This window comes from Elephas maximus, chromosome 3 (genome assembly GCF_024166365.1).
Source record: "Elephas maximus indicus isolate mEleMax1 chromosome 3, mEleMax1 primary haplotype, whole genome shotgun sequence".
Taxonomy (NCBI): Eukaryota; Metazoa; Chordata; class Mammalia; order Proboscidea; family Elephantidae; genus Elephas; species Elephas maximus.
This window is the reverse complement of record NC_064821.1, coordinates 133,749,309-133,777,271: the sequence shown is the minus strand read 5'-3', so window position 1 is coordinate 133,777,271 and position 27,963 is coordinate 133,749,309. Positions and strand designations below refer to the sequence as shown.

Sequence of the window (27,963 nt, the reverse complement as noted above, 5' to 3'; positions counted from 1 at the left end):
GGAAACTTAGAGACAAAGTTCGGAGCTCCGCCCCCCGTCGCGCGCTGCCGTGCCGTCTGGCCCCGCCACCCGCCGACCCACCAACTGAGCGACCGACCTAGACAGGAGAATCGGCCCAACTCTCTTTCGCATCATGTCTGGCTCCTCTAGCGTCGCCGCTATGAAGAAAGTGGTTCAGCAGCTCCGGCTGGAAGCCGGGCTCAACCGCGTGAAGGTGAGCGGGGGCAGGCGGGCCGAGGGGGAGGGGAAGACGGCGGCGGGTGGGATCCGGCGGCCGAGCTGGCTGGCGCGGGCGGGACTCGCGTCCGGTTCTAGGTTCTGCTTGGGGAGGACGCGCGCTGGGAGCAACCAACTTTAGAGAAGTAGCAGTGCGAGTTGGTGCAGTGGTTTGGGGGGCTGGTTAGTCCGCCGTTTCCGCCCCAGGACTTTCCAAAGTGGCTTGGCCCCTGGACTGAACAACGGCTTCCCGCACTCTAGTTCTCCTCCTTCTGTCCCTCCCTCCACAGTGACTCCTCGGCTAGCCTTGCCAATTGCTGCTTTTCCGCGCGCTGTGCGCACCCTTCCCTTCCCTCTCTACTGTCTTCACCGCTTCTTGTCACTGGACAGGGTATTTTTCCACTTTTGATTCACAGCAGACTTAGTTTTTCTTTACATGTCATACTTTTCCCAAACCGACTCCTTTAAATACTGGATCCTTACAGGTTTTCTCGTTCACTAACACATAAACTTGAAAAGAAATTTTTGCCTAACTTTTAACTATGGATTAAAAAAGTCGGTTTTAGAAACATTACTATCGTCGAAGGTTACCACCGGTGCCCTGTACATACCTTTTCCCGGTTTGCACGGATCTGACCTTCGGGCTCTCTCTGCTGGTCCCAAGCCTAGACAGTGTTTTCGGGTGGAACAGTATTGGTTTTGTTTATATCGGCGTCTGGTTAGCATTAGGCTTGTATGGAAGTATTTACTATAGGGGACAGTAGTAGGAGGTCGGTTGCTAACCAAAAGGTCAGCAGTTCAAATCCGCCAGTCACTCCTTGAAAACCTTATGGCGCAGTTCTGCCCAGTCCCGTAGTGACGCTAGGAGTCGGAATCAACTCGAGGGCAACGGATTTTGATTTACTTTGGGGAAAAAAGCCTTTTTTGTATGTGTCGATGTGACAGCCTGACATTCAAGTGCTATTCCAAGTATTTCCTGATTTTTTAAATCCTAAGTGGATTGACTTCTGGTGCAGATTAGTTTACATGTTAAACATTACTTGTTTAGAAAAAAGAAACAGCATAGAAAAGAATATAAATCATATTCTTTGTTGGAAGAAAGGAGCCCTGGTTAAGAGTTCGGCTGCTAACCAAAAGGTCGGCAGTTCGAATCCACTAGCCACTCCTTGAAAACCCTGTGGGACAGTTCCACTTTGTCCTGTTGGTCTCTATGATTTGGAATTGACTCAGCGGCAGTGGGTTTGGGGTTTGGTTTGGTTGGAAGAAACAGCCTGTTTCCAAGATTTTATATTCATCAGGCTAGTCTTTACTTCTTTCTGAAATGTTTTGTGGAATAAGATGATCTCCCGTTAATCTACTCTTAAGTAGGAAAGTTAGGAACCTAGCTCACTTGGTGTGACCTCAGGAGGGAAGGGAAATTCCTCTCCATCTTGGTATGGGATTTCCCTTCTCCCTTTCTGTAAGTGCTGTTTGAAATCTGTTTCTCTGATCCCAGAATTCTCACCTAATTCCAGTGTTTATGGTCAGTCTTGGCTGTATTTAGCTTTGAAATTTGAAATCATATAAAGTGAAACCTGTGAGAGCCAGAACTTGAAGGAACTACCTTGCTCTTCCTGGTTTGGCAAGTTTTCTGCCTTTGACAGGGTGTGGTCTTACGTTTCCATTGCTCGATTTAGTGGAAAATATTTGTATTTTCCTTCTCTGACAGGTTCTTGCCTTACACAGCCTCCTGATTTTGCAGGTTTTACTGTATTTCTTAAGACCAGCCATTATTGTTCAGGTGTGACTTTATCATAGATCAGAGCAGGAAAGAAAAAATGGGGGGAGGGGAAAGAGGAGGAGACCAGAACAAATGCTGGTTGAAAGCAGTATGTGTAAGTAGGGCTACTTAGCCTTAGTCTGAAGAAAATGAGATGAAATCCTCAGTGTAAGTACTCTAAGGGCTTTACCCTAAAAACTCTAGCCCCTCAGTAACTCCACAGCCTAATGCCTGCCTTGTATACCTAATTGGTCAGGAGGCTTCTGGCCTGGATCATTAAAGCCACAAGTGATTTGGTTTTGGAGTTCAAATTCTGCCTGATGTTAAGGCCATAGCAAGGAGGGGAGCGCAACCCATTTTGGGACTTTAAATGAGCTTTTCTTTAGATATGTTGTTAAATGAGATTAGCTTCAATTTCATATTTAATGTGTACCTATTTTATTCACATTGCTAGATGGTTTTTTCTGATACATACTTTTAAACTAGCACGTGTTTATTATGTTTAAATTATGTTTGAGTAGAGTTGTTAAAAACTGAAACCCGTTGCCATTGATTCCAACTCATAGCAACCCTATAGGACAGAGTGCTTGACAAACTCTCCCACAGGTAGGGTGACCATACACTGTATTGCCCACACCAGGACCCTTTCCAGAGTGAAAGGAGCACTAATAATTATGTCAGGATACCAGGGTGTCAACTTCTAGGATGGTCACTCTACTTGTTAGGTAATTCCTGTGTTGCCTTGGAGGGCTAGTAGCTTGTTCTAGCTTTAGAGCCTTTGTCTCTCAGCTCCCCTCACTGCTTGGAACACTGTTTCTGATGGAGAAAATTGGCAGAATCTCTTGTTGTTGGGGTGTCAGCTTAAATGTCACCCCCTCAGAGAGGCCTTCCTTAGTTGGCCATCCAGTCACCATCTAATACACGACTCTTTTCTCTGCAGAGCACCTTGTCTGTCTTGTACCCTGGACAGCTTCATAACATCAGGGACCTGGTTGTTCTTACATATTCTCAGTGCCTAGAAATATATTTGGCACATAGTGGTGCTTAAGAAGTTTGTGAAATGAGGGAATTAAGTTGGGGCCTACTTACACTTTAGGCAGAAAATTAACAAATTTTACTCTCTACTTAAGGCTGCTTAATGTAGATACAACCAAGCAGGTATAACATGATAAAAAAATGTGATACCACTCATTCCCCCCCTTTAGCTACGCCTTATTTTGAGAAGGTGGCAGCCATTTGTCAAAGTACTTCTTTATACAGGAACTAATAAACCTATATACAGCTATGGGGACAGCTGTAATCTGCAGGGCTTCTTGCTGTAGAGGGCATCTGTGACGCTCTTAACTTGCTTTCAAAAGCCAAATACCCAGCAGGAGTGAACACCTGCCCTCACCCACATTGGTGATAGTTAAGACTTTGAGAAATAAAATGATTATTTCTTTAATTTTTCCATCTTCCTAAACCTCAATTCAAGACAGGATACTAGATGCCTTTGGAGGCATCTTTTAGTCTCGTAGACAGAGGTAGTCTTTTGCTCATTGTCAGGTAACTGAAGGGCTGATAGCAAACATTAGTTTAACAACTTTACTAAGCAGTGTTCCTGCCTTTAAAGAGCTTTGTATTTGCCTTAAATGTGATTTAACAACGTATATGTATGTGTGTGTGTGGATGGAATGCCACCCAAGCAAGACTAAAGGAATTTCAACACACAGATACCTGTTTAAGTGAATGAATGGATCTCTTTTAATATGATTTAGTTTTAATGCAAGGGATTATAAGGCCAGTTAATCCCATATTATGTTCATTCACAGTAACATTTTTTCAGTAATAACTGCTTTCAGGACAAAGTTGAACCAAAAACCAAACTTGTTGCTGTCATTTCCGACACAGCAGTTGAACAGCCTACTAGACGTACTGTTTTGCAGATAAATGCAGTTGTTTGTAGTGAATCATTTGATGCGGCTAATAAGCAAGCAAATGTACTATAAGCTAGTATTATTTACAAGCAGTGTTTTAAGTATAAGGGCTCAGTATATGCCTATTGGCCTTTAATTATCCTTTTGAGGTAAGAAAAGTGGTGTTTATTGCAAATATTTGCAAAGATTTCAGAAAACCTTTTTTAAAACATTTTCATCACCTCCCACTTTTTCTTTCTTTGTTATGTATAGGTTTCCCAGGCAGCTGCAGACTTAAAACAATTCTGTCTGCAGAATGCTCAACATGACCCCCTGCTGACTGGAGTATCTTCAAGTACAAATCCCTTTAGACCCCAGAAAGTCTGTTCCTTTTTGTAGTAAAAGGTAAGTTTCTGTAAACTAGAACAGCAAAATCTTACAAAATAGCAATAACCGGTCAATTCTTTTTGCAACACTGTTTACAGAGTTGACTGAGATCATCCCATTTACTTTTGTTTGGCACTCTAAATTTCCAGTCTTTTTCTATATGTGAGGATTGAGGAAACTTGCTGGTTTAGTAGTAAGGAAGAGTAATAGTTTCTGTTTAACAACAAAGTGGGTTAAATAGAGAAATAACTACAGTGAAACCTGTGAGAGCTGAACTTAACAGGACTGCCTTTTTTTTTTTTCCGGGTCTTGCCAAGTTCTCCAGTTTCATAGAATGCTCGTTTTAGTGGAAAATATTTGTTTTCCGCTTTGACAGGTTTGCGCCTTACACTGGTTCTGGCTTTCACAGGTTTTACTGTACTACCAATTGATTTGTATTAATTCCAATGTTATTGCTCTAATAGAACTCAGTTTTAGGGCAGTATAACAACAACTGGGAATTGTGAATGCAAGGGGATTATCAGGAGGTACTTGAATAAGCTGGCATGTGGGCATTTGGAGTGGGGAATAAGCGTAGGTTACCTTCCAGATCAAATGTCTCGTGTGCAAAAAGTTAGCCCAAAACAGATATGACCAAAAAAGTGCTTTGGATAATTTAAAATATAACCAAGGGTGCTGCTATTTATAAACTCTGACTACTTTAGTCAGGGCATATATATTCACTAGTATTGACCTATGAGAAACCAAAAAAACCAAACCCAGTGCCATCGAGTCGATTCCGACTACCTATGAGAAGCAACCTTAAACTGATGCTTAAAAAAACAAAGAAACCTCAGTATATGGTTCATACCCTTTACTAACATTTTGACTCCTCAGAATCCAGGAAGCTGCTTCCTAAAATACTATGTTACATGGTTATGCCTTCCCTAATTAAGCATTGTAGATTTGGGAGTGTGCAGGAAGTCTGTGTATAACTACATGTTTCCAGTAAATACAATGACAGGTTATGATGGCTAAGAGTTTTGAAACACCAGAAAATAGCACCTTTGAGTAAGAAGTTCTCCATAAGGAAATAATTTTAAGTCTAGCAACTTTATATTGACCACTTTAGTATTTCCCTGCTTCTGGCAGTATTTTCATTTAATACTTCATGCCAGTTTTTGGAACATTCATATTAAAAAAAGATTGTTTTTTAACCTCTGTTCCTGTTGTATGGAAACCCTGGTGGCGTAGTGGTTAAATGCTACGGCTGCTAACCAAGGGGTTGGCAGTTCGAATCCACCAGGTGCTCCTTGGAAACTCTATGGGGGCAGTTCTACTCTGTACTGTAGGGTCGCTGTGTGTCGGAATCGACTCGATGGCACTGGGTTTTGGTTTTCCTGTTGTATTCACGTTACAAAGTGGTTTTTTTTTTAATCTGATATAAATACTGTTAAGAAGCTGGGCAGCTGTTAATAGTGTTTAAAATGACTTGCTCAACGTTATAAATATGGCTCCGATAAGAACCCACATTTCAAAGTAAAATAATGGCCACTAATCCCAGGAGTTTAATAAAACAGGTAAGTCTTATGAATAGGTATGTTAGGATTTGAAGCAGTAGGGAATGAATATCTGGATGTAAGAGTAGTGCTTCTCAAGCCTGAATGTAACCTACAGATTACCTTGTTAAAATGCAAATTTTCATTCAATAAGTTTGGGGTGAGGCCCTAGAATCTGCATTTCTAACAAGCTCCCAGGTTATACTGATGTTAGTGGTTCAAAGTCTACACTGAGTAGCATAGATTTAAAGAATCTACATTTGAGTGTTTATACTCACAGCTTTTAAAAATTGTATGGTTTTTATAATTAAATTTAACAGGTAAATTTAGCTACTGGAAATTCAAGAGAAGTAGAAATCACAATGATTCATTACACCTACACAAGCACTGTTAATAGATTGTATTCCCTTTTAATTGAAAATATATTTTTATTTTTAAAACATATGAGGATTATAGTGTATGCAGTTTTTTCCATTCTGCTTTTATTTTTTTAACCCATTTGATTAAATATTCTTTGTAAACAAGATTTTCAGTACTTGTAGTATAATCATACTTCATTAACATTTCCAAATTTGAGGCTACCCTGAGGTGAACATCTTGGTACCTGACTTTTTGTACGTTACCTCCCCTATTAATTTTTAGAAGTAAAATTAGTCATAAAGGACACTTAAAATTTTAATAACTTCATAACTTAACTACTGCCAAGCACACTTTAACCTATTTGTAATACGCACTGATTCAAATACCTTAAGTGAGGCTAAGCATTTTTCATTTTTTTTCCACTGTAGTACTCATTCTATTCATACCTCCTGAACATTTTTGTTAGGAAATAATTTTAAATTTCTAAGTAAAGTACAGAGATGACTCATGTATCCACAATCCTGAATTAAAATGTTTTGCCCTGTTAATTAAAAAAAAAGAAAAAAACATAGTTAAAATGACCTTTTTACCTTTTCCTATAGGTAACTCTGGTGGCATAGTGGTTAAGTGCTACGGCTGCTTACCAAAAGGTTGGCAGTTCGAATCCACCAGGTACTCCTTGGAAACTCTATGGGGTAGTTCTACTCTGTCCTGTGGGGTTGGTATGAGTCGGAATCGACTCAATGATGGCAGGTTTGGCTTTTTGGTTTTTAAAGGTAACTTATCTTGAAGTTGGTATGCCTATGTTTTACTACATATATTTATTGTGTTTTGTGGTTTCAAAACAATGATTTTTTCCTTAAGATATAATAATTATTGTATTATTTTTTGAGGATTTTTTGTGTGCGTTGACCCATGTAGTTTAGTCATTTTAATTGCCGTACATAGTACTCCATCATATGTACACCAGTTGCCGTTGAGTCGATTGTGACTCATGGTGACATTTATCCATTCCCCAACTGAGTTACATTTCAGCTGTTCCCAGGTTTTTGCTGTGTTTATTATAATCAGTATCCTTATACGTGTTTCATTTTGTGTATAGGTTTATCTTGGTAAACAGAACTGTAATAGAATCTTCTGTTTTACTAGATATTGCCAGAATGGTCTCCTAAATACTCTTGCTAAGTTTTCTAGGGATATTCAGATTTTTCTTAAGAGAGTTTCATGTTAAGCTTATCAACTCTTTTAAATTACAATACAGAATGTATTTTGGCAATTGATCTTGGCAAGTTACTCTCTAAATCTATAAAATAGGAGTGCTACCTACTTCAGAGTGTGTAAAAATTAAGATTGCCTACTATGAGTTGGGCACTTCACATATCTTATTTCTCATTCTTTCCTAGAAATGCCATGATGTACTGAGTATTCATCTTTTTTTTTTTTTAATACACAAAAGGAAATAGGCTGTTTAATTGAAAGCACTTATTTAAATAGACATTCAAAATGAATACCCTAAAAAGCAATACAGGATATACTGTTACTTAGAAAAATAGGTAAAGGCCATGAGTAATTTATAAAAGACTGACAAATAATGTAATTATTACTCATTCATGAAAAACAAATAATTATTCCTTAATGCTTTTTTTTTTTTTTCACTTTTTCTTTCCATTTCAGGTTTCCTAAACCACTTTTCATGAACCAGTGAATATTCAAAGGAGAACTAAATTTGAAGTCTGTACAAAAGCTTATCCCTGTAACACATGTGCCATACTATACAAATTTCTACTTTTGTCGGTCCTTAACATCTACCTCTGAATTTTCATGAAATTTCTGTTTCACAAGGGTAATTATTTTATGTACACTGGCAGTCGCATATAATAAAATACTTAGTATGAAAGCCTTTTGTTTATTGGTATTAAAAAAAAAAAAAACATTGCCGTCAACTTGAGTCCAACTCATAGTGACCTTACAGGACAGAGCAAAACTGCCCCATAAGGTTTCCAAGGAGCAGCTGGAGAATTTGAACTGCGGACCTTTTGGTTAGCAGCTGAGCTCTAAACCACCACACCACTGGTATTAACTATACATTCATTAGCCTGTTTTGAACATCTAAAATAAATGGCAGTTTTCCCATTAAAAAGGGGGTTAAGTTTTTTGTGTTTGTTCCCTTAACTCTTATCAGGCGACTTTATACATCATTTGTAAGACTGCTAGGAAACTCAAGGAAGGTTGCAAACCTACTACTGTATTGTTATTTTAAGGTCAGATAGTGGCTACTAAGTTTTAGAGTTCCTGTGAACTATTTAAAGGGTTAACTTTATTTTAAAAATAAAAAATTTTAAATATGTAGGGTATTATCAGTTATACCTAATAGTCAATTCATTATAGCTGGCTCTCTAACAAGGCTAGTAGTATAGAGAAAGTACTGGAAATAAGAATTCCATTAAAAAACTTAAGAACTGGCGACAATGCCTGAATAGAATACTACATACAGTACAGTGTAATGAGGTATAAAAGTGGCAAGAAAAAGGAACCAACGACTAGCTTCAGTAATCTAGTTTTGCTTTAAGTCCTTGATAAATCATTTTGCTTTAAAATTTTTACCCTTCTGAAAAGCTTAAAGGGGGAGGTTAAGACATCCTAGAAACCTGGCTTCCAGTATTCATTCATTGAAGAAACACTGAGTTGAAACTATGTGCCAAACTCTGAGGTTCCAAAATTAGTCTGGTATACAACCAGTGAGTTATGGGTATCTACCAGGCATTTTGTTTCTCTCCACCCCATGCCCCATGAAAATGCAAATAGAAAAGTTTAACTTGACTCTTGACTCCAACCTTAAATTATTAACAATTACCCAAAAATAAAGATAATTAGGTTTTAGGAAACCTAAACTGCAACTTCTAAACCTCACCAAAATGACTTTTATTCATATTTACTACTACATAAACTGGCAATTCACAGCACTTTGTAATTTTTCCGGACATGAAAGAAAGTTAATGAAATCAATAAATGCCATTTTGGAAAGGGTCTTCTATCAGAAATAATTTACCAAGTTCAAGATAGCCCTGTTCCGTAAAATTCAGTAATACTCCCTCAGTACTTTTATAAATGGAATTTTCTTCTACTTGTATCCATTTCCCGGGGCTGAAATTAAAAAAAAAAAAAAAAAATTATATAAGATGAATAACAATTTGGGTAACAAAAGATAGTAAAATTTAACTTTCTTAGATTTTAAATCTATAGTTAGCACTAAGTGCTGAGAGAAACTGGATTTTTCTGAGACCCTGAATAGTCTTAGGCCTAACATAAAAGGTGTTGGAAGTTATTCTATATGTGTACATAATTTTACAGTAAAAGTGCTAAGTGAAATATGGCTTACTAGATAGAAAAATAGTTCTGAAATACTGATGTTTTCATTTATGATTTAAGACCATGATCCTCAAACTCCTACAAAGCTCCTATAGCTGTAGCAGTTCTCAAAACTATGTGCAGCAGAATCACCTTATAACACTAGTTGCTGGGCCCCACCTGCAGAATTGCTGATTCCTTAGTTCTGTGGCCCAAGAATTTGCATTCTAACAGGTTTCCAGATGCTGCTGGTCCCACTTTGAGAACCACTGATTTACGCTACTTCAAATGTTAGCTGCTGTTGAGTATATGCTGACTCGTGGCAGCCCCATGTGTGCAGAATAGAACTGGCTCCGTAGGGTTTTCAAAGCTGTGACCTTTTGAAGCATCACCAGGCCTGTCTTCTGAGGCACCCCTGGTGGGTTTGAACTGCCAGCCTTTTAGCTAGTATTCAGGCACTTAACCATTTCCAACACCAAGGTTAATCACCAGACCCAAACACTGCATCAGAGAGACTGGTTCTTTCTAGCTAATGGGAGATAAGTTCCAAAGTGTAACTTAAGGTATAAATCCCAAAAGCAGTTTCCTTTTTGTTCTTTTGAAATCTGTTAGTAGCTTTCAAGCAGTAAGCACATACCTTATGGACCCATTCATATTCTCCGTATTTAGAATCAAAGGTTCCTTTCTGAAGAGATCTTAATTTTAAGGTAAAACGTGGTCCAAGCTCTTGAATTCCCACCTTCTTTTCACTTTTGAATATGTATCTTCGGAGATAAAATAAACAAAAGTTGAGGAAATTAGGCTGGTGAAACCAAATCTGTTTTCTCATCTCTTTGTTATATTAGAAAACAGGTTCATACTGAAAATGTATTTCATGATTTAAATCACAATCCCAGGGAGTTAAAGCACCTTCCTCACCTGTGAAATCTGAAGAATATATAATCCCGCTGATTGTGGAATGTGGCAACCTGCCTTCCAATAAACTGAGGGTCATGGGGAAAGAGAGATGCGAACATACGTCCTATAGAATGACCCAGTCGTGTTGTAAAATTATTCAGAATTACTTCAGGTTTGTGTTCTGTGGGGTCCTTGCCTCTTCTCTAGAAAAATGAAAAATTACAGAAACAAACTGAGCTAATTGGCAAAACAATGATATCTCATTCCAAGTATCAGAATTTATATATGACATTTGAAAAATTTAAAGTCATATCTTAATACACTACCACAGATGGCTTATCAAACCCATGAACTAAGATATATCTAAAGTTACTTTATTTAAAATTACTTTAATATGCAGTAAATGTACCCAAAAAAAAAAAAAAGATATCTAAAGTTACTTTCATATGCAGTGAATGTACCAAAAAAGAAACTCCTACTAGAAAGTTAGTGTTTTGTAGTAAGGAAGAATATTGCCTGCCTGCCATAACTCAATCACACTCTCACAAGAAAACTGCCAGTAGATTAAAAACTGCTTTAATTGGGGGAGAGCAAATAGCATTATTAAAATCAATTCAATGTATAAGGTACAGCATCTACTGAGGTTTTTAAGTATTTGATTTTTCCATTGCAAAGCAAAAAACTTTTCTCCCTTTCAAAAATACAGTTCATACACAAGTAAAGTTTTTGGTAAGACCAATGCCAATCAAGGAATTTATGAAACTTACCTTAATTTCTTTACGCAGACGAACACTGCTCATTTTAAAATGAGCAGTCGGACCATGTGGCAAGTGACTCAAAATAAGTCCATCTGTTCATAAAGTTAAGAATACATTGAAACTCTGTAATCTAAACTTTACTTAACCAGTCCTCTGTACGCCCAAAGACTAAAACCAAACCAGTTGGTGAGTCAATTCCAACTCCTGGCAACCCCATGTGTGTCCAAGTATAACTGCCCCATTGGATTTTGACGGCTGATTTTTTGGGAGTGGATTGCCAGGCCTTTCTTCCAAGGCACCTCAGGGTAGACTGGACCTCCAGCCTTTTGGTTAGCAACCAAATGTGTTAACCATTTGAGCCACTCAAGGAACTCTATATGCCCAAAAGGCCCCTAAAATATGTAGCTTGGTTAATGGGTGGATGCATGTATTCCTCTGGGTTAACTAAAATTTTCCTACCACCCCAAAAATTCAAGGCACATAAGTCAACCTAAATCTCTTTCTACAAAATGGTAAAATACTTGTCATCACCCTCAACAGTGTTTAATGTTGGACATTCAACTGAAGTAGAAGAAAAAAGCTACTACGTTGCCTGTTATTTGGCAGGAACGGTAAGAGAGGATGAGAGTCTAGAATAATTCTAGCAATGCAAATAGTTTATCTACATGTTCAAAAGATGTATAAACCTAAAAATGCACACTTCTATATGTTACATATGAGGGGGGGATATGCTATCAGCTTTGAGTATTATCCTACAAAATCAGAGATTCCTGTCCAAGCTCTCTTCTTGAAGTCAAGGTTATTAGTGTTTCTCAAGAGACAAACTCTTCCTCTTGGGATTACTGTACCACAAATTATAATCAGTCAACCAATTAATAACTACTTATCATCTACAGAGAATAATGCTAGACTAAAAATGAAATATAAGACATCCACCTACAATCAGCAGGGTTAGGAGCCCAAGAGCTTTAAAGTCCTGGCTGCAGCAAACTAAGATGACCACATGTACAACATTCCTCAAGTCTTTGCATCGCAACCTTACTTTATCCTGCAGCTCCTTTCCTTTTCAATGATTAATTTTTGACTATCGTTCAATGTATCTTTTTCATTTTACTTGAGTCCATGATCAACGCCCATGAAAGCAGCAGTCGAGAAACCAAATGACGTATTGCACTGGGCAAACCTGCTGCAAAAGACATCTTTAAAGAGAACTAAGGTGCACCTGACCCAAGCCATGGTATTTTTAATAGCTTCATATGCACGAGAAAGCTGGACGATGAATAAGGAAGATCAAAGAATCAATGTCTTCGAATTATGGTGTTGGCAAAGAATACTGAAAATACCATGGACTGCCAGAAGAACGAACAAATTTGTCTTGGAAGAAATACAGCCAGAATGTTCCTTAGAAGCAAGGATGGTGAGACTTCGTCACATGTACTTTGGACATGTTATCAGGAGGGACCAGATTCTGGAGAAAGACATCACGCTTGGTAAAGTAGAGGGTCAGTGAAAAAGAGGAAGACCCTCAACAAGATGGCTTGACACAGTGGCTCCAACAATGGGCTCAAACATAGCAACAATTTTCAGGATGGCGAAGGACCAGGCAATGTTTCGTTCTATTGTACATAGGGCCACTGTATGAGTGGAACCAACTTGACAGCACCTAAGACAACTGTTTAATACCACTACAATCAGGCAGAAATGATGACAATGGACGAGGTTTTCAATTCATGTAATGGTTACAAAACATTTTTATACGTACATTATTTCATCTGATCCTTACAAGAACTAAACCTAAAATGGGGGTCAGAACCAAGACATTTAAAGTATATCTGTACACTGAGTTTTACAAAACAGATGTTCCAATCTTTTTTTTATAACAGCACCAATACTCTTCCATTCATCCAAATTAGAAGCTATAGTTAGTTAACTTACCCCTCTCCCACCAAATCCTACTGATTTTATAAGTTCCTTCACTTCTACTCTTTTAACTGAGGTTCTTGAGCTTTTCACATAGATTATTAAAACATATCCTGGTTTGTCCAACCTCCTTTCACCACTTTCAAGTCCATCTTCTAATACAGTCTATACGCCTTGGTTCAACAAGTCATCAGCTATGTACCATAGCTTCTCAAGTGCTAAGTGGGGGGAAAAAAACAGATACCATCAGAATCCCGACCAGAATCAAAACCAAATCTGGTGCCATCAAGTCGATTCTGTCTCATAACAACTCTATGTAGCTGATTTCATACTATCCACTACACATTTACTAAAATGTCTACTACAGTCCAGGGACTATGCCTTATAAACATATGTTTAATGTGATCCATGTGGGAACCCTAAAGATAGGTATCATTTCCTACATTTAAAAATTGAGGACAGTGGCTGGCTAAGAAACTCATCTCTAGCAATCGCCACTATTCTACAGTTTCTTCTGGATTGAAGCAAAGATTAACCTGTATTCTTTTTCCCTCCTCCTTCCTTTAAAATTCGAACGCTATTTACCTGTCTCCTAATCTTCCTCAAAGAGTAGTACAGTCTCATTTACAGATTTGCTCAGATATTTTTTGAAACCAGGATATCTGAACTCATTCGGTTTCTAGGCCTTATCTTATTATCTCTTTATCCAAGATGAATTTCCAGTCCCCTTTACCAATGTCCTTATTAGTATAAAGATCATTCTCTGTTAATAGGGAATACAAAAACAATTCAAGAGTTCTGCTTCTTAGTATCTTTCACAATAACTTTGCCATCAGCTGCATCACAAGGTATCAATCAAAAGTGAAGTATCTTTGAAATTATAATAAAATTAACATCCAAACAGTATTCTACACTTAATTGTGCTCATGAAGAACCTGCACACAGATCAAGAGGCAGTTTTTCGAACAGAAGAAGGGGATACTGTGTGGTTTAAAATCAAGAAAGGTGTGTGTCAGGGTTTTATCCTTCCATCATACTTAATTCAATCTGTATGCTGAGCAAATAATCCGAGAGGCTGGACTATATTAAGAACGCAGCATCAGGGTTGGAGAAAGACTCATTAACAACCTGCGTTATACAGATGACACAACCTTGCTTGCTGAAAGTGAAGAGGACTTGAAGCACCTACTGATGAAGATCAAAGACCACAGCCTTCGGTATGGATTGTACCTCAACATAAAGAAAACAAAAATCCTCACAACTGGACCAAAGAGCAACATCATGACAAACAGAGAAAATACTGAAGTTGTCAAGGATGAATCCACAGCCACTAACAACAACAGTAACATTTTAATTGTTAGCTTATATATTTCTCCTAGAAGAGTATGAGTTCCCTAATGACTGACTTTCTGTATCTTTTACTGAAGATTAAAACAATGTCATGCCCACAGCATGTGCCTGATAAATGTTTGCTAAATAAAAGAAAAATGACTTCACAGAATCTTGGATAAAAACAAAACCCACTGCTGTTGTGTCGATTCCAACTCACAGCAACCCTATAGGACACAGTAGAACTGCCCCATAGTTTCCAAGGGGCACCTAGTGGATTCAAACTGCCGACCTTTGGTTAACAGCTGTAGCTCTTAACCACTATGCCACCAGGGTTTCCGAATCTTGGACAGAGATGCATAATTTTTTTGTTTTAAAAAATTATGTTCTGAATGTTATAGGCAACTTATTCTTCATAAATCCCTTATTGTTTTAAATATTTTTAAAAGGGACAGGAAAACTTCCTTAAAAAGCAAAGGATACTTGGTATTTTACGATCTTCATTAATAACAATCAGATCTGTGAAATCTCTTGAGATGCACTGAGGAATAATTTTTTTCAGAGCCAGTCCTCTTCTGTAATAAACATGTGAGTTTGGTATTACCGTAGAGAGCTGTTCACAGAGTCGTACTGTTCTCTGAAAAATAAAATAGCAAAAACCCTCAAAAGTGAAAAAGAGTAAAAATCTTATGTGGTATCATAAGAAGTAACATTTATCATACAGTTAACATCAACTCAACTCCAACTCATGGAGACCCTGAGTGTCACTGTAGAACGGTGCTCCATGAGGTTTCAACGGCTGATTTTTTGGAAGTAGATTACCAGGCCTTTCTTCTGAAGCACCTCTGGGTGGACTTGAACTTTCAACCCTTTAGTTAGCAACCAAGCACATTAACCATTTACACCACCCAGGGACTCAAATGATTACTATAAAATACTGTTATTAATAGAGAGCAAGGCTGGGGAAAGAATGAAGTCTAAATAGTATCCCATCTTTATCAAAGGCAGATCACCCTACAGCAGTGGTTCTTAACCGAGGGTGATTTTTGCCCTCCCAGGTGACATCTGGCAATGTCTAGAGACATTGCTGTAAATGGTGACAGGATGGGTGCTACTGTTTAGTGGGGAGAGGCTAGGGATGTTGCTAAACATCCTATAATGTACAGTTAAGCCTCCCACAACAAAAAATTATCCAGTGAAAAATGTGAAATAGTGCTGAGGTTGAAAAAACCCTATCCTGAAAAATCATGCTTAGTGAATCTACATCACCAGTACTACATTTTATTCAGCATAGTTCATAGGCATTATCTAAAACAAGTAACTAATTATCAAACTTTTCTGAACAGTTTTCAAAGCAAAGTAATATAAGCAAATTAAGAATTCAAGAACCATACTGATCAATGAGTTTACCCCATGAGGTCTGTCTGATGTTGTGATGAGAATCTTGGGAGAAGTCTGTCTGTTGAAGTAAGAAGCAAATTCATCTGTAGCTTCATCATAGGCAACCTGAGAAGAGAGATAATTTTACATCAAACAAATAATCTACTGAGCCAGGATTTTAAGAGTGGTTCCAATACGATTCTTTGGCACTGATTATCTAGTGGATTGGCCATTTAAAGAAGGCCCAGGAGGGACTGCCATTAATGGTGACATGAAGAGGCTGGGTGACTTTCCCCTGCAGAAAACAAGTATAAAACTGGATAAAACATTCTCCAGGACAGACCATACGCTAGGGCATAAAACAGGTCTCTTTAACTGAAAAGGACTAAAATCTAACAAAGTATGTTTGCTCACCAGAAGAAATTAAAATCAACAACAAAAAGAAATCTCGGAAATCCTCAAATATTTGGAAATTAAACAACACACTTCTTAATAACCAATGAGCCAAAGAAGAAATCACATGAGAAATTAGAAAAAAATATCTTTAACAGAATGAAAATCAAAATACAACATATCAAAATTTATGGGATGTGCTAAAGCAGAGCTTAGAGGGAAAACCAGAGCTTTACGTGCTCATGTTAGAAAGAAAAGTCTAAGATCAATAACCTAAGCTTCCAACTTAGGAAGCCAGAAAAAGAACAGCAAATGAAACTTAAGATAAACAGAAGTAAACAGTAAGAATCTGGGAAAAAATGAATGAAATTTTAAAAAATGAATGAAATTAAAAAAAAAAAACTAATGAAATTACAAGAAGAAATAAAGAAACCTCCCATTAAAGGAGATACATTTAAACAATAATGAAAACACATTTTAAAACTTGTGAGATATATCAAAAGTGGCACTAAGACAATTTTATCACCTTAAATACTTATACCAGGAAAGAAAATAAAAAATGAACTTATCAAATAAACAGAAACAGAATAAACTCAAAAAAAGTAGAAGAAAAAAATAATAAAGGTAAGAGTATAAACAAATTAAGAAACAAAGATTCAATACAAAGAAACAAAAACGTACTTGGAAAAAAAAAATACCAAAATAAATACATCTCTGGTGAAAGTTGATCAAGAAAAGAGAAAAAGCTCCAATAAATGATGTTAGGAATGAGAAGGAAACATTAACAGTCTTACTTATGAACACAGATGTACAGATACTAAGCAAAATATTAACAAACCAAACAATGTACTGAAAAATCGTCTAATAAGACAGAACCAAATTGGGCTTACCCTAAGAATGCAAAAGAAGTTTAACGTTAGAAAACGTATAAACAAACATCACTTATTAGATTATTGCAATAAAGAAAAGAAAATGTATAATCTCAATATGTGCAGAAAAAGCATCTGAAATATTCTACATCCATTCATGATAAAACAAAGCCTGGCGAAATAAGACTAAATGGAGTTTTCTTAACCTGGTAAGGAGAATCTATCATTAATAATACATATATTAATGATGACACATTAGAAGCATGCTCTTTAAAACCAGGAACATGGTGAAGATGCCCGTATCACTTTTTCTATTATCTACTTATTCAATATTATGCTACTAGTCAGCATAAAAGCAGGAAAAAAAAAAAACTATTAATGAATTGAAAGAAACAAAATTGTCATTCACAGAAATGATCTAAAACAAGAGTGAAAACAATATTCAGACAAAATTTTAGAAATAGGAGTTTAGCTAAACTACTGGTAAGATCATTATCCAAAAATATATTGCATTTTTATAAATCAGCAAACAAAACAATTTTCATAGAGATCCAATTTATACTAATAAGAAAAAACATAAGATAACTAGGAATAAATTTATGTGTAAAAGCTGCCTGAAAAAAATTATGAACTACAATAAAGAAGAAGTAAAGCAAAAAAGATACGAGAAAACCAAACTCGTTACCACTGAGTCCATTCTGACTCACAGCAACCCTACAGGATAGAGTAGAACTGCCCCACAGGGTTTCCAAGGCTGTAATCTTTATGGAAGCAGACTGCCACATCTTTCTCCCACGGAATGGTTGGTGGGATCAAATCGCCAACCTTTCAGTTAGGATGTGAGCACTTAACCACGGCACCACCAGGGCCCCTTGCAATCAAGACGGAGCCCCCCAAATTGATCTGATTTAGCACAATTATTTATATGCAAGAGCAAAGGCCCAGGAAGGGCCAAAATGCTCTTGAAGAGAGGAACATGGGAGTCAGGGGGAGACTTGCCCTAACAGATGGCAAGACTATTATTATAAGCTAAATAATTAAGAAAGTAAAGAACTGATGGAATGGATGACTATGATTAAAAAATCAGAAAACAAAAGGTTTTAGCAAGGATGTGGAGAAATTGCAAAACTCATCCACTGCTGGTGGACCTGTAAACTTGGTACCAAAACCAAAAACCAAACCTGTTGCTGTCAAGTCAATTCTGACTCAGGAGAGAGCTGCCCCATAGGGTTTCCAAGAATCAGCTAGTGGATTTGAACTGCTGACCTTTTGGTTAGCAGCCCAGCTCTTTAACCACTGCACCATCAGGGGTCCAAAATGGTACAGTGTTGTAGAAAACAGTTTCGCAGGTCCTCAAAAAATTAAACATAGAATTACTATAAAACAAAACCTGAACTCATTGCTGTTGAGTCGATTCAACTCATAGTGACCCTACAGGACAGACTAGAACTGCCGCATAGGATTTCCAAGGAGCGGCTGGTGGATTCAAACTGTCGGCTTTCTGATTAGCAGCCGAGCTCTTAACCACTGCGCCATCAGGGCTCCAGAATTACTATATGACCCAGAAATTTCAGTCCTAGGTGTATACCCAAAAGACTCGAAAGCAAAGACACAAACAGATACTTTTACACAATGTTCACTGAAGCACTGTTCACAACAGCCAAAAGTAGAAACAGCCTAAGTTGCCCATCAACAGATGAATGGATAAATAAAATGTGGTACATACATGCAATGGAATTACTATTTAGCCATAAACAGAAATGAAGTTCTGATACATGTTATGAGACAATGAACCTTGAAAACATTATGTTAAGTGAAATAAATCAGACACAAAATGATTTATTTCACTTAACATATGATCCTACTTATAGGAGATATCTACAATATGCAAGTGCATAGAAACAAAGGTTTATTAGTGGTTACCAGGGACTGTGAGGAGAGGGAAATGGTGAGTTATTGCTTAACAGATACTGAGTTTCTGTTTGGATTGAAAAAAAACAGATAGTGGTGATGATTGCACAATATTGTGAATGTAATTAATGTCATTGAATTATACCCTTAAAAATGGCAAATTTTTTGTTACATATATAAAACAAACAAAAAAAAGAAAACATGAAAAGATGTTCAACTTCATAACAAGAGAATTGCAAATTAAAACTACACTGAGATACAACTTCTCATCTATTTAGACTGGAAATGTTAAAAAGTGTAAGTACACACTCTTGGCAAGATTGGGGATACAGAAACTCACACATTGCTAGTGAGAATGTATACTGGTACAGCCCTTATGGAGGGGGATGTGGCAGTATTTAATGAAACTGCACATGCACTACCTTTTGACCCAACAAATTTCACCTTCTGACCCAACAATCTTACTTCCAGTAATTTTCATGGAAAATACAGCTCCAACAATATGAAAATACTATACATAAGGTCACTAATTATACCATTATTTGTAATAATAAAATACAGAGTGAAAATCCAGGAGTAACAGGACATTTACGTATCTCAAAGTACGTCCCCCCGCCATAATACCTCTTACTTAAAAACCAAAAACCAAACCCAGTGCCGTTGAGTCGATTCCGACTCATAGCGAGCCTACAGGACAGAGCAGAACTGCCCCATAGAGTTCCCAAGGAGCGCCTGGTGGTTTCGGATTGCCAACCCTTTGGTTGGCAGCTGTAGCACTTAACCACTACGCCACCAGGGTTTCCAATTAACACACAGATAAATAAATTTTGGTATATTTATAAAATGAAATATAATAAACCTAAGTTTTCTCTAAAAAAATTTTTTAAAGACGCAGTCCTTACAATTAGACATGATTAGGTTCCAAAGACCAGACTGTTATGTGAAAATCTGTGTTACACAAAAATTACATACCTGCCAAACTACATCATTATAGAATTGCCTAATTACATCATTACATAACTGCCAAACCACTGAGAATCACGGCCCAGCCAAGCTGACACATAACCATCATGGCCAGCCTTACTCTTTCCTCACACCTTGGTGTTCGTTACTGCCAGATGTACATTGTTGATGTGCAAAATAGTCGGATAGATTTTTTACTATTGTCGTAAATGCAAAATTTCGGATAACGAGATAGTCAAGTGAAGAGTTAAGTGTATACCGAGTTTTAAAACCGTGAATCTTTCACTACACTGTCACACATGATTTAAAAGAAAAATGTGCTAAGTGGAAGATTATCTTGAAACTGAGGTTTTGAAAAAACAACAACAAAAAAAACCATCAAATGCTATCCTTAAGTATCAAAATGTCTAACAAATACTACCAAAAATCTATAGTATGAGAAATGCTTTTCAAATGTTATAAGGAACTTTTATTAAAGGTACTATTCAGGTAGTAAATGATAAATATAAAAGTGCACCAAGGCATAAATATAATAAATTTCTAGAAAAGAAATGGTTACTGCATTTTTCTATAGCAATATTGGGAAATTCAACTATGAAATAATATACAATAAATAATATGGCAGCATATCTAAATCAGTCCACTGTACAACTTCATCAGCACTTTAAATAAAATACCAACATATGAACAGGTAATTATCAAGTGTGGTTACCCAAATTTATTAGAGACTTCTAACATTACCTCTTCATCATTAGGGTCTACTATGGTTTCATCATACACTCGCTGATTGTCAATGGTCTTGGGTATAGGCTTTGGTGGAGCCTAAATAAAAGAAAAGGTATTAAATTTTAGAAGCATTAATAATTTAGTATACTAGTGTACTTTAGCACATTAATACTTTTTAATTACTGTAGGGAAAGAATAGCAGAAATCTACAAATAATCAAAAAACTCAATCTATTCCTCATTTCAACCCCTGCTACAATAATCCTGCTAACATTGAACAAGAGGCCTTTTAACTTTCCGACATACAGATGCTGAAAGAATTGCTAATACTAAATGAAAAAGCTTAAAACCAGGTAGAAGTTGCAAAGAGATGAGGTAGGGATCAAAATAATTATCCACTAAGGAGAAAAATATCAAAGGGTTAAGAAAAAATAGGAAAAACCATAAAGTACATCTCTGTCTTTGTTCCAATTCTGCCAGAAAGTTATTCAGAAACACATCACAAATGCTACAAATTGGTTTCTATTCGATGACCTAGTAATTATAGTTTGGGCTATTTACAGTAAGGAGTGAAAGGGGGGGTAATTTATACACAGAAATATGTATGCTCACTATTCAAAATGGAAATAAACAGCAAATAACACAAATGTCCAACAATAGGGTAATTACTAAACACATTATGGCATATCAACACGATAGCATACTGTTATAGTCAACAAACATGTATATACTCAGTGGAGACCAAGAAATTATATAAATAAAATGCTAAATGAAAGAGCAAGAATACAGAACTGTGGACATACACTAAAACTAAATGAAAATATATGTATACTAGCAGAGATATGAAGAAAATATGGGCTGATGAACTATTTAGGGCCTTAGTTTGTCATTACTCTCTGAAAAAAAGATTACATTTTAAATAATTTTGTAAAGGAGGCAGACCTAGGAAGTCATCTTCCAATGAAAAAAATGAGACTATTTTCAAATGGTGATCAGCATATTAATTTGTTACAACTGACTGAGAGTTAAAAAGAAATTAAATACTGCCTGATATATTAAGATTTTGCAGATCAAAATGGTCTAATATTGGCAATTTAACATTGTTTAACCTAATAATATTAGAAGAATGCATGAAAAAGCAGAGTATTAAGTTTGTATACATATGTATATTTTTCCCTTCCTCAAAAATGTTTATCCTTACCCATGGTTTTAGGGGACATCTAGGTCAACTGGCATAACAAAATCTATTAAAACATTCTGCATCCCACTTTGGTGAGTGGTATCTGGGGTCTTAAATGCTAGCAAGTGGCCGTCTAAGATGCATCAATTGGTCTCAACCCACCCGAAGCAAAGAAGAATGAAGATCACCAAAGACACAAGGTAATCATTAGCCCAAGAGACAGAAAGGACCACATAAATCAGAGACTCCATCAGCCTGAGGCCAGAAGAACTAGATGGTGTCCAGCTACAACCGATGACTGTCCCGACAGGGAAAACAACAGAAAATCCCTGAGCACTGCGACACAGACCTCAAATTTTCATAAAAAGACCAAACTTAATGGTCTGACTGAGACTAGAAGGACCCCAGAGGTCATGGTCCCCGGACCTTCTGTTTGCCCAAGACTAGAACCATTCCCAAAGACAACTCTTCTGACAGGGATTGGACCGAACTCTAAGATAGAAAATGATAATGGTGAGGAGTGAGCTTCTTGGCTCAAGTAGACACATGAGACTATGTGGGCAGCTCCTGTCTGGAGGGAAGATGAGAAGGCAGAGGGGGACAGAAGCTGGCAGAATGGACACGGGAATACAGGGTGGAGAGGAGTGTACTTTCTCATCAGGGGGAGAGCAACTAGGAGTATATAGGAAGGTGTATATAAATTTTGGTGTGAGGAAAAAAAATGTTTATCCTTACTTGGTACCTCTTCTTAAGATATGGGAGACAGATTATTACAGTACACATTACTTTTTTTTTTATTACTATTATTGTAGTACATAACTTTGCAGTATAAATCATAACCTAGGAGTAACTACAAATAAAATGAAAACAACTTAGCTATGCCATAATATGACTATTTAATTCTTTTAAAATTTTTCAGTAGAAATCTTTCACTTCCTATCAGTACTACAAAAATAGCCCAAATTTTTCCTGCTGCATTATCTCTCCTCTTCCTTGCCATACTCTATTCAGGTGTCTCACCCTCCTCCCACTCCCCATTCTCATTCTTCTCAGGTTCACAGTCTGTGTCAGTTCATTATTCTTACATACCCCACCCCACTCCAGAAGGTGATCTGTCTTCTTTTCCCAGCCTTGGCTGACAAAGAACCTTTGCCCCAAGTCATAAGAGCTCCAGGCGTTAACTGGGGAACTTTCACATTCCCAGAGTCAGGGAGATGTGTCATTGCCTCTCAAACACAAAAAGTTAAGCAAAATGGGCATGTTACAGCAGCATACAAAAAATTTATTTATAGTTTTGAAGACATAAAAAACAAACACCATTGCACTTAACTGTTTAGGGATACAAACATATGAAGATATAAAGAACTGTGTGGAAATAATAAATACCAATTTCGTAAGAATGGTTATCTTTTGAGGGGAATGCAAACAGGAATAAGCACACGGGGGCTTCTAACATTATTTGCTAATGCATTATTTCTTAAGCTGGGTAGAGAACAGAAAGGGGTTTGTTACATTATTTTCATATCTTTTTATACATCTGAAATATTCTACGATAAATTTTAAAAGAAGGTGACTCAATGTACGTATCAGGGAGCATTTCTTTCTTTTATTTATTTTTGGTGGGAATATATATACAGCTGAAAATACATGTATTCACAATTTCTACATGCACAGTTCAATAACATTGGTCACATTGTGTCACCATTCTCACTATTTCTACCCAGTTTCATCACCATTAATTTAGGTTCTTTGTCCCGTCAAGTTTTCATCTGTGCTATATAGAATGTTGTCAGATTAAGCTCATATAGATAATTCTTTATAAAAGCACTATGATCAAGGAAAACATTTTTATTAATTGGGCAAAGCTGCTGTTTAGTTTAATGACGGTTTCCTGGGATAGTTTCAGTTCAAGTTTGAAAGTTATTTCTGGGCATTAGTTCCAGGGGTTTCCCAAGTCTCAATGGTTCCAGTAAGTGTTGTTTCCATATAAGTTTCAAGTTCTGTTTGATGCTTTTCCTCTTTTTGATCAGGATCCACCTGTTGGGTCCTTGATCAAAACATTCAGCAATGGTAGTCACGAACCATCCATTTCTTCTGGTTTCCTGGTAATGGAGGTGGTAGTTTACGGAGGCAATTAAACCTACAGTCCATTTCCTTCTCAGATTCCTGGCTCTCTATCTTCCTCTGCTGTTCCAAGCATTTCTTAATATAAGATATAAAGCAAATGACTAAAAACTCTACTTACCTTATCACCAAGAGCCTCTCTTTCCTTCTTGAGTTTTTTCTTAGCTGCCAACTTTTCCTAAAGTGTTTTTTTTTTAAAAAAAAAGAACAGTATTGAGAAATCATCAATTATATCACAAAAACATATGGAAACTATAAATTATCAACACTGTGACTACTTAAACTGAGTAATCTTTGTAATCTATTAAACCAAACATTCTGACACAGATTTTTACGGCCAATCAGTAAGAGCTCTTTAACAAAGACCTCATTCCTTCATAAAAGTCTATATTGATGAGTTTGAGGATCTGAATTTCACTTGTCTTATCTTTTACCATAAAGCCTCAAATTTAGTGACAGTCCAAAATCTATACCTAAACATTTTTTTTTGGAGGGGGGATTCCTAATCAGTTGCATCCTACAGAAAGGCACAGCTATGCTGCCTGCTTCTCTTGGAAAACAGTAAAAATAAGGGGAAGATGAGTTTTTCAAGTTGTTGCAATAAAATCACCACTAGCTATTCACATATATCATAATCAAAATACACTTTTAAAATTAGTAGGAACTCCTAGTGTGGTTAGCGTTGTTTTTATTGTGAATCTGTATCTTCTTTTGGTGATTTCTGGACAGAATGCGGCACAAACAACGGAAAGTACATGTTTTTTACACTTACTGACCCTCAATCCATCAGGTCTCAGATTAGAAATCACAGTCCCAAAAAGTCTTCCAGGACACCACCCACTCCACACTGGCACATTAGAATGGGTTAGATGTCCCACAGCATCTTGACACTTAGGATTAATAAGACACAGTCCAGGGCGTCAAAAAGTACGGTAAGAGGAGGCAGGCAAATAAAAGGAAAAATATATGTGACGTTCTATGATGAGCAAGAAGAAACAAATGTTTGTTTTTATGACAAATTAATAACAAAAGAGCACTCCGATCTCCGGCACGTGACTTAAACCTCTGTGTATGTGTTCACCTTCCAAGAGTATGCGAATAGCGCTGTAAAGAGCAATGCACATATTACTAAAAACTTTTTACAGTACTAATCGCGACACTTTGGATTTCTTTATATATTGCTTCTATCCTACACTCTAGGAATTAACGAACGTTGGGTGGACGGGGCGAAGCGGCAGGGGTGAGACTTTGCCTGATAGGCCTCCAAACCAAACCAAACCCAACCCGTTGCCAACGAGTCGATTCCGGCTCGTAGCGACCCAATAGGTCGGAGCAGAACTGCCTCACTGGGTTTCTAAGAAGCGACTGGTGGATCCCAACTGCCGACCTTTTGGTTAGCAGCCGAGCTCTTAACTAGCCACAGCACCACAAGGGCTAGGCCAAAACCAAACCAAACCCGTTGCCAAGTCCTGTCAATTCCGACTCATAGCAACCCTATCGGGCTAGGCCAGGAGGGGCTAATCTTCATTAACAGAAGAAGCGAGGAAAGAGCTAAGAGCTAATCTGTAGTCAGATTAAGCTCATATAGATAATACTTTCTAAGAGCGCTATGATCAAGGAAAACATTTTTATTTATTGGGCTAAAAAGGGAATCCTCCAACTTGACGTCAGGCAAACAGCTGAATTTAAGGGCCTCCAAAGCGGCGCCGGCGGACCAGGTCACGTGAGCTGCAGCGTCACCTCTCCGATTAACCACTGAGCTTAGGTCGCCACCACCCAAGATCCCACGCAGGGGCGACCACGCATGTGCGAAGGGCCTCCCCTACCTCCTCCCCAGGCAGCTACATCCTGGGCGAGAGACATCGCGCGTGCGTCATGCCGCATTCGGGCCGCACTTACCTTCCGCTGCTGCTGCTTCCACCGCGTGAACATTAAGTGTCGCCGCTGCTTGTTCTTAATCTCCGAAATACTGAAGCCCGGGGGAAAGGCAGCCGCTTTCGGGGGCTGGACCCCGCCTTCTGCCGTCCCATCCCCAGAGACTGCAGTCTCTTGAGGTTCTTCGGCAGCAGCTTTTCGTTTCAGGCCCTTCTTTCCGCCGCCGCTCTTCTCCCCGACTTTCGCCATGGTGTTTGCTGCTAAGCGTCTATACGGAAACGGAAATAGTTTCTTAGTCTGAACCGGTCCTTATGCTTTTACTTCCGGGGTCGCAATGATCTTTAAAAATATTTTAAAAAAATTTTTTTTTTTTATATATAGACTAGGTTTTTAACTAGGTTAAGTAAATAAATAACGTAGTGAGCTATAAAGTAATACATGATGTGGAAAGACTAGAACAGAATAAAAGGAGGTGAAGAGGAGTAGATTACACCTTTATGGTTCTCAGGAAAGGCTTAATTGAAAAAGTTATGTTAAGCAGATTTGAAGAATGTAGGGGCTTTAAACTCTGCAGTTGTCTGGAAGGAAGAACTGCTCATCTGGGAAAAGCTAGTTATCTGGTAGAAAAGCTGTTCAAGCTGAACAGCTAGCTCAAAGGCTCCTAGTCAGCGACAAGCCCGGCATGTTCAAGGAACACCACAGAGGCCAGTGTAGACGGAGTTAGATGATGAAGGAGGAAAATAAGGGATGGGGGTGGGAGGCAGATTGTGTAGAATTTTGAAAGGACTTTGGCTTATGCGAACTGTGGAGCCCCTGGAGGATTTTGAGAAAAGAAATGACATGACCTAACTTACTTTTTGAAAGCATCACTCAGATGCTTTTGAGAATAGACTATGAGAGTGGGCAAGTGGAAGGAGAGGAGAAATGATAGTTGTTTGAACCAGGGTAGTTCAAAGGGAGATGATAAGCGATCCGATTCTTTTGAAAGGTAGAATACCTGATGATTGAATGGAAGGCTTGAGAGAAAGAAGAGTCAAGGATGACTCCAAGGCTTTTGACATGAGCATCTGAAAGGATGGATTACCATCAATTGAGATGGAGACGGTGGCAGGTGGAACAGATTTGAGAGGTAAGATCAAGATTTCAGTTTTGGAAATGCTAAGTTTTAGACACTTAGTCGTCTAATTGATGTTGTCAAGTAGTCAGTTGAATGTATGATTCTGTTGGAAGACAGGCATGTCGGCTGGAGATCAAAATTCTGAGTTATCAGCACATAGTTAGTATTTCAAACTATTAGAGTGATTGTAGAGAGAGAACTGAAAAGGAGAAGAGACCAAGGACTGAGTCCTCAAGCACTCCCACATGAAGAAGTGAGAGAGAAAATAAGTTAGCAAAGGAGAATGAGAAGGGAAAGCCAGAGAGTAAGAGTGTCACAGAAGTCAAGTGAAGAAAACGTTTTCTCCCATGGTCAAATTTTGCTATATTCTTCATTTTGATTGTATGAAAATGCCCACCAAACAAATATGAAGAATCCCTTTAGATTTACTGTTAGGAGTCAGTTTTCCAGAAACTGCTTTAATTTCAATTTTTTTGTCCAAGTATTTACTTTCAGTGTTTTCATAATCCAATTTTTTTGTCCATACTGCATTTTTCACTCCTTCAAATTATTTTTAACAAAACCATGATTGTAAAAAACATCAAAACTACATCTTCCAGAATAAAAGGCCCATCAAAACCTGCTATCAGCCTCCAGATACAAAATTGCAAATAAACTAATACATCATGTTTAGATCCAGAATTGGATCTGGATTATATAATAAAAAGAAAAAAGCTGGTAGTGAGCTTTAAAATCACTGACATGTGGGTTTGACAAAGTTCTATGTACACTTTATTTAAAGAGGGGTAATCAGACCAAAAAGCACGAGGACAGGGAGGAGGAGATGGAGGAGGAGGAGACAAACAAGTCTTCATTTGAAATATATAGACAAAACTGCATTGAAAGTCTCTTCGACCCTCCATATTTTATTTTATCTCCCTAGATATAATATACCCCTTCCTTTTAAGAATTCAAAGTAATCCTGAGAAAATTTAGATAACTGTCTTAAATTTATTCAGAGATGCCATCCAAATGGGATC

At 37.6% G+C, this 27,963-nt stretch overlaps 2 protein-coding genes and 1 long non-coding RNA gene across 3 annotated transcripts in view; 2 read left to right on the top strand and 1 right to left on the bottom strand.

Annotated features, from left to right (window-relative positions):
* The first annotated feature begins 33 nt into the window (after window positions 1-33).
* Window positions 34-8,052, top strand: GNG5 (G protein subunit gamma 5). Its single transcript, XM_049879636.1, has 3 exons — window positions 34-214; window positions 4,144-4,275; window positions 7,830-8,052. Exons 1-2 carry the CDS (start codon window positions 134-136, stop codon window positions 4,267-4,269), a joined length of 207 nt encoding a protein of 68 aa, XP_049735593.1. The 5' UTR covers window positions 34-133; the 3' UTR covers window positions 4,270-4,275; window positions 7,830-8,052.
* RPF1 (ribosome production factor 1 homolog) lies at window positions 8,048-26,095 on the bottom strand. Its single transcript, XM_049879633.1, has 9 exons — window positions 25,852-26,095; window positions 24,074-24,130; window positions 20,665-20,745; window positions 15,818-15,913; window positions 14,891-15,044; window positions 11,168-11,250; window positions 10,422-10,603; window positions 10,141-10,267; window positions 8,048-9,299 (listed from the first exon to the last, which is right to left on the bottom strand). The coding sequence occupies exons 1-9, from the start codon at window positions 26,074-26,076 to the stop codon at window positions 9,258-9,260; spliced, it is 1,047 nt and encodes a 348-aa protein (XP_049735590.1). The 5' UTR covers window positions 26,077-26,095; the 3' UTR covers window positions 8,048-9,257.
* Window positions 26,063-27,963, top strand: part of LOC126073226 (uncharacterized) — a 36,148-nt gene continuing 34,247 nt past the window's right edge. Inside the window, exon 1 of the long non-coding RNA XR_007516684.1 lies at window positions 26,063-26,956. This is a non-coding gene — a long non-coding RNA (uncharacterized LOC126073226). The remainder of the gene's footprint in view (window positions 26,957-27,963) is intronic.

Bases quoted from the DNA above. Each gene is read 5' to 3' on its own strand.
- GNG5 (XM_049879636.1), top strand. From the start codon at position 134: ATGTCTGGCTCCTCTAGCGTCGCCGCTATGAAGAAAGTGGTTCAGCAG. The intron at 215-4,143 runs GTGAGCGGGGGC...TGTTATGTATAG, and splicing joins CCGGGCTCAACCGCGTGAAG to GTTTCCCAGGCAGCTGCAGA.
- RPF1 (XM_049879633.1), bottom strand. From the start codon at position 26,076: ATGGCGAAAGTCGGGGAGAAGAGCGGCGGCGGAAAGAAGGGCCTGAAA. The intron at 20,746-24,073 runs GTAAGTAGAGTT...TCTTTTATTTAG, and splicing joins GAGAGGCTCTTGGTGATAAG to GCTCCACCAAAGCCTATACC. The intron at 10,268-10,421 runs GTGAGGAAGGTG...TTATCTCCGAAG, and splicing joins ATATTCTTCAGATTTCACAG to ATACATATTCAAAAGTGAAA.